Below are 6,016 nucleotides of genomic sequence, written 5' to 3'. Positions count from 1 at the left end.
ACTTAGGGTTCATTTGAACATTAATATAAAATTATGATTTAAAATTAAAGTTATGTTAGCACATGTCATTTAAATTTTTAAGTTGTATTTTTTCTCACAAACATGAAAACATCATAAGTTCTGAAAACTATCAAAAAAATTTACTTCTTGTACAATCTTATAGAATAAGCAAATCATAGTTCATAAACAAGATATTGAAATATACTAAAACACCGCAATAATAAATTATATTACTTCATGTTCCTTTTATAAATAAATATTTGCGACTACAATCTTCCAGGTACACGTAAATTTATAAAGATTAACTAGTCAACAATAAATAATAATAACTAATTATACTTTAATATGATTCTTTCATATAATACGATCAATCTCTTCATGCCGAGCATGAGTTTTCTTTTATAAAATTTAAGATGTATGAATCTCTTCTTACAAAATATAACTTATAGATTAAATTTTATATTTTGATTTTTGAAATGATGAATGATGATAATAGTAGTTTGATATTAAGTATACCCTTTGTTCCAATTTATTAACTTACTTTCCATTTTAGTCGGTTCCCAAAAGAATGACATATTCTTTATTTAGTAATAATTTAATTTTTAAAATATTTATTTTATCCTTAGTGAAATGATGTATAGCCACACAAACATGCATGACTTATTTTAGATTACAAATTTTAAAAGTTTTTTTTTCTTAAAATAAAACTGAAAAAGTATTTACTACATACTTATATTACAATCTTGTTTATGAATTATGATTTGATTATTTAGTAAGATTGTATAAAATACGAAAAATTACATTATAATTTATGAGATTTTCATATTTATGAGTAAAAGTATAACTTAAAGAAAATCTAAATTACATGTCTAAACAAAATATCAACTTCATATCAAACCATGATTTTATATCGCATGTACAAACGAACCCTTAAAAACTACATACTTCTAGCTAATGCACCTTTTCTACAAGCTATATAATATTTATGTTGCTTCTTCAAAAATGACAATGAAATAAACTCATATTACTCAGCTAGTAGTGAAGCCAAATTTTTTATCAAGAAGATTTAAAATATGAAGAAGTTAAGAAATTAAAAAAAATTCAATATTTACTCCACATATATTAAAATATATTTTTATATATGTAATTTTTTATTGAAGGAGATTCGAATTGTGATAGATATGAGTGGTTGTAAAGAAGAGGAAATAGCATTCTTAAGTGGAATGTAGTTAAAAAAAGAAAATACTCGCTTGTTTTATTAGGTGGAAGTGTTGTGCTTTAATAGAGACTTGAACAAACTCATCACAAAGATAATATCTATTCTCAACACCCACTTCACTCAAGACTTAAAAGGACGATAATAACAATAACGTAATTTTAAAAACGAAAATAACCAAATCTAAGTTGCTAAAGAAATTTATTCTAAGTAATTATACGACAAATCAACCCCTCAACTCCGTCATTAATCATCTTGTGATATGAGCAATGAAAGAATCCATCTGCTTCTTTTGGGATCCACCATCTCCGACGGACATCTTAATAGCTTTGCTCAACTCTACAGCTCTCTGCCTCATCTCTTCTCCTTCCGGTGAATTCATCAAAGTTCTCACACCAATTTCAATTTTATCTGATTTCATCAATTCATCTTTGTGTGCCCAATCTCTTACCACTAAGCCAATTCTCAACACCTTCGTTATAAGCACATCGTTGTAAGGATTATCCGAATTCAATGGCCAAGTTGCCATAGGTACACCCATAGTTGCGCTCTCCAAGAAGGAATTCCATCCTGAATGGAAAAAATAACCACCAGTAGAAGGATGTGCTAGAATTTCCAATTGAGGTACCCATTCTCTTGCGATGATTCCTCTTTCTTTTACTCTTTCTTCGAACCCATTTGGTAGCTCAATCTCCTGAATTTCACTTGTAAGATTTTCCCCCTTTTTATCTTTTCCTCTCAAAACCCAGATGAATTTTTGCTCAGATCTCTCGAGACCAATTGCAATCTCATGAATTTGTTCAATTGAGAAATCGTTTGCAGTTCCAAACGAAACGAATATGACAGAATTAACTGGTTGTTTATCAAGCCATTCAATACATCTGTGGATTTTACCAGTGTCTTGAACGATATTGACGGGATTAAACGGACCAAGACCCCAAAATGGAGTATCACTCTGTTTACAGAGCGCATCAAGGTAAGGCTCTTCAATTTCTCTACAAGTATTCAAAATTTCTCCAGATTTGAACTTACAATCTCGTAGCAATTTCGTGAATTCCCCCATTCCAGGCTTGAAACAACTCTCAATAGAAGGAACATGAGCTTGCAAACTTGAGAACAAGACATCATTGTATTTGCTGTTTTCTTCATTTTCTTCGTCTTCGTCCTCTCTAATTTGTTGGAGCATTGAGTAAGTAGTGAAAGCAGAGACGGCATGGAAAAAGTATGTTTCAACGTGTGATATTGTATACACAGTTTCAACAACATATTGCATCATAGCGTCATGAATAATGACCACTCTTTTACCATTATTGCTGTGACAAATCGCGCGAAGAGGCTCGCCTATTTGTAGCAAGGATTCCAAGTAAGATAGATAATCCTCTTCATCTGCATTCTCTTTTGATGTTATTGAAAGGTTATGAAATTGTATTTTGGGGAATTGTTGTTGGTTTTGTTGACGTTGTTTCAGTTCTTGATTTCGTGCACCGATACTCATATAATGAACTGGTATATTGTAGGAAGAGATGAGTTGAGAAAGACGGAGAAGAGGGATTTGGTGGCCATATTCAGGGAAGGGCACCATTACTACTACCACATCAGAGTTGGAGTTGGATGCCATTGGAAATGTGAGTGGCCGATAGAATGATGATAATAACACTAATCTAATATCTCTCTAGTCTAATTTTTCAATTCAACGAGCGTCTAAATATAATATTTTGCCAAGTCCATCAAACTAGCTACAAACTTAAATATATTAATTGATCATAAGTGGAGCTGTTAAAATGGGTTTGATTCGTGAGATCGGTCTAACTCAATCCGTGAATTGAGCTGTTAAAATCGGGTTAAATTTTTTCAGTCCATTTAAGACTGAAGCTTTTTAGTCCATCCTTATTTGGCCCGCTAGCCTCATAGGCTCAACTCGCGAGCCTCAAAGGCCAGTCCATCAGTCGTGAATTTTAAAAATATTTATTATATATATTTTAAATAGTGTTTTATTTTGCCATATTTTCAGGACAATTGAAGTTATTATAATTATAAATCTTTAAGCTCTTTTACTTTTATGTTTAGTTTATTAAAAAATGATCATGTAATCTATGTTATGATGAATCTTATGATTGTTGACTGTTGTATTTTGCTTATTCTATTGTTTTATAAGTATTCCACTAAAGTGTGTTGAAACTCATGGACATGTGAATTTTTGACGTATTGGTATTATGTTGATCAATGTTCGATAGTATTTCTAAGAGGCTAATATTGTTCATCTTTTGATTGAAGGGTCAATCCGTCTCAATTTGTAGCCCGCTTAGGACTTGATTGAACTGTTATTTTATAGACCCTTTAATTAAAAGGATTAGTTCATCCTAATTTATTTAACTCGTTAGTCCTTTAAGGTTGAATTGAATTAAATTAGACCAGTCCATTTTGACAATTCTAATTATGCGATTATCTATATGAAAATGATTTTTTTTCTTTCTTTTACTTTATTTTAATTCATGTGGTCCAATTTGAATTTCAAAATCACAACATCAATTAATGATATAATAATTCCAACAACATGTGATCGTCTGTAAAGATTCTCCAAAAGCACCATTTTTTATTTATGGTGGGCTTGAATTAATTACATAGGGCCAATACACAGCAAGACAGCTAGCTCATCAATTCCAATTTCAATAAAATTAATCATTTCGTTTCCTTTTACTTATCAATATTTAATTTACGAATAAAAAAATAGATGGAAGGAGTAATAAGTTATTAATAAAGAGCAAATTTCATAAATAACTATTATAAATATTTTAATTATGCTTCATAGTTATAATTTTATTTATTAGGGGTATTTTTGTTTTTATATTTCGCTTGTCAATTTGCCAATATACAAACGAAGTAAATATATTCAAATTATGTATTTATACATTTAGGAATTTTCCAGCACTCTGTTTATATATTTCGCTTGTCAATATACAAACATGGTAAGTATATAATAATTTTTCAAAACTTATACAAATAGCTAGGGTAAGCATATACAAATTTATACAAGTAGGAACTGAAATATATAAATTAAATAGCAGAATTAATTAAACTGTAGCCGTTTTTAATAATTAATAGAAACTATAATTTAAATACATGATAACCATTAAATGTTTGAATTTTCACGTAATTTTATCTAAAATAAAATTTACTTCAAGCCTTACTATAAATGTCGCAAATTAACCAAATGAATTATGAACCTATAGAAGTAAAAATATATTGCTTAGGTTGTCAAGATTATCAATGAAGAGTATATATATCCGAATTCGCTTAGATCTATTATTAAAGATTGTAGATATTTATTATGTTTTAATAAAGTCACGATTAAACATATATGAAGGAAGACAAACTAGTATATTGATTTTTTTAGCAAATGAAGAATATGACTATAAAAAGATTTTAATAATTTGAAATAATGCAATTAAGGACATGAAATTTCCTCCTAACGAACTTAAGGTGTTTTACTTATAACGATTTAGAAATTTTTATTTGATTTGTTTTTTCAACCTTCGATTTCTTCTTTTTTAAAATTCTTTTAATTTGTACTTAATCATTAATTGTATTTCTAGGAATCAATGTTAATTTTTAATAAAATATAGCTAAATATTTGTTTAGTGGTATATATTCGTCCAAGAAAAAATTAATTAATTTTATCTTGATTTTATAAATTATCAAATTACTTGAGATAAATATTTTTTAATAATAAAGACTGCTCAAATTAAAGCTATATTTTATTTTTTATTTTTTAATAAGCATAAAAAAAATAAAACGGGCAATAGAACGCCAAGTTTCAAAGCTGAACCAACAGCCCCCCGACAATAAATCAAGGAACAATTAATATAAATCTGAATATTCCAGAAATTCAGGGACCTACCTAGTCATCAGTATTAATAATTTATTAATGAGTCTGATTAATATTATTTTTTTTCGTTTTCAAATTAGTGACTTTTTAATTTGAGCATATTTTTAAAGAAAATTACTTTCTACTGTCTATATTATTTCCACCATTCCTTTTTTAGTTCACATTTTTTAGAGTCAAACGATACGAATTTTGAGTTATATTTTAAGATGTATTTTTTTTAATTATATTGATTTGAAAACACTACAATTTTATAGTGCTTTTTCTATAATTTTTGAATATTCAAAATTTTTATTTTAAAATATCTAATTAATATAATCTAATTTAGCTTTAAAAATTAGTCAAATTATCTCTCGAAAAGCGCAGTATGACATCTAAAAAGAAACGGAGGGAGAATTTGTTTATATTTGAAAATATAAATATTGTAAAAAAAAAAAATTAAAAAAAATCTTGCATTCTCAATCTTGATATTGATGGATAAGTCACATTTATATTAAACAATTAAATGGTTAATTAGTAAAAAATACTCTTCTTATTTATGATTTCTTAAGGGTGTGTAAAGGAAAAATAATATGAGATAAAAGGAGTACTAATTTCTAGAAAATAAAATGTATTTTTCTAACTTATCTATCTATACTATATTAAAAGCATGAATGTCTTAATAATGTTGATTCAACTTCTTACCCTATATTAAAAGACATCATTTTAGACAAAATCGTCTTTCACCCTTTTCCTCCAATTATTGTAGTTTTATTTTAATTATATTGAATATTGCATAGAATATAAATCCTAAATTAATTATAATAAGTGCTAACGTGATAAGGTTTAGAACATCAATTAATATACTTTGGGTAGGTTACTCGTAATATGTAAAATCTATATTATATTGAATTATTATTTAATTTAGCATTATAATA

The 6,016-nt window shown here is 27.6% G+C and overlaps 1 protein-coding gene across 1 annotated transcript; it reads right to left on the bottom strand.

The window, feature by feature from the left end:
• Window positions 1-1,229: 1,229 nt before the first annotated feature.
• On the bottom strand, window positions 1,230-2,859 carry LOC129880118 (zeatin O-glucosyltransferase-like). Its single transcript, XM_055954004.1, has one exon. The coding sequence runs from the start codon at window positions 2,832-2,834 to the stop codon at window positions 1,467-1,469; it is 1,368 nt and encodes a 455-aa protein (XP_055809979.1). The 5' UTR covers window positions 2,835-2,859; the 3' UTR covers window positions 1,230-1,466.
• Window positions 2,860-6,016: the final 3,157 nt, after the last annotated feature.

The sequence above is a fragment of the Solanum dulcamara genome, chromosome 2 (genome assembly GCF_947179165.1).
Source record: "Solanum dulcamara chromosome 2, daSolDulc1.2, whole genome shotgun sequence".
Lineage (NCBI taxonomy): Eukaryota > Viridiplantae > Streptophyta > Magnoliopsida > Solanales > Solanaceae > Solanum > Solanum dulcamara.
Note: the sequence above shows the minus strand (reverse complement) of the source record. Positions and strands in the feature narration are given on the sequence as shown.

Bases quoted from the DNA above. Each gene is read 5' to 3' on its own strand.
- LOC129880118 (XM_055954004.1), bottom strand. From the start codon at position 2,834: ATGGCATCCAACTCCAACTCTGATGTGGTAGTAGTAATGGTGCCCTTC.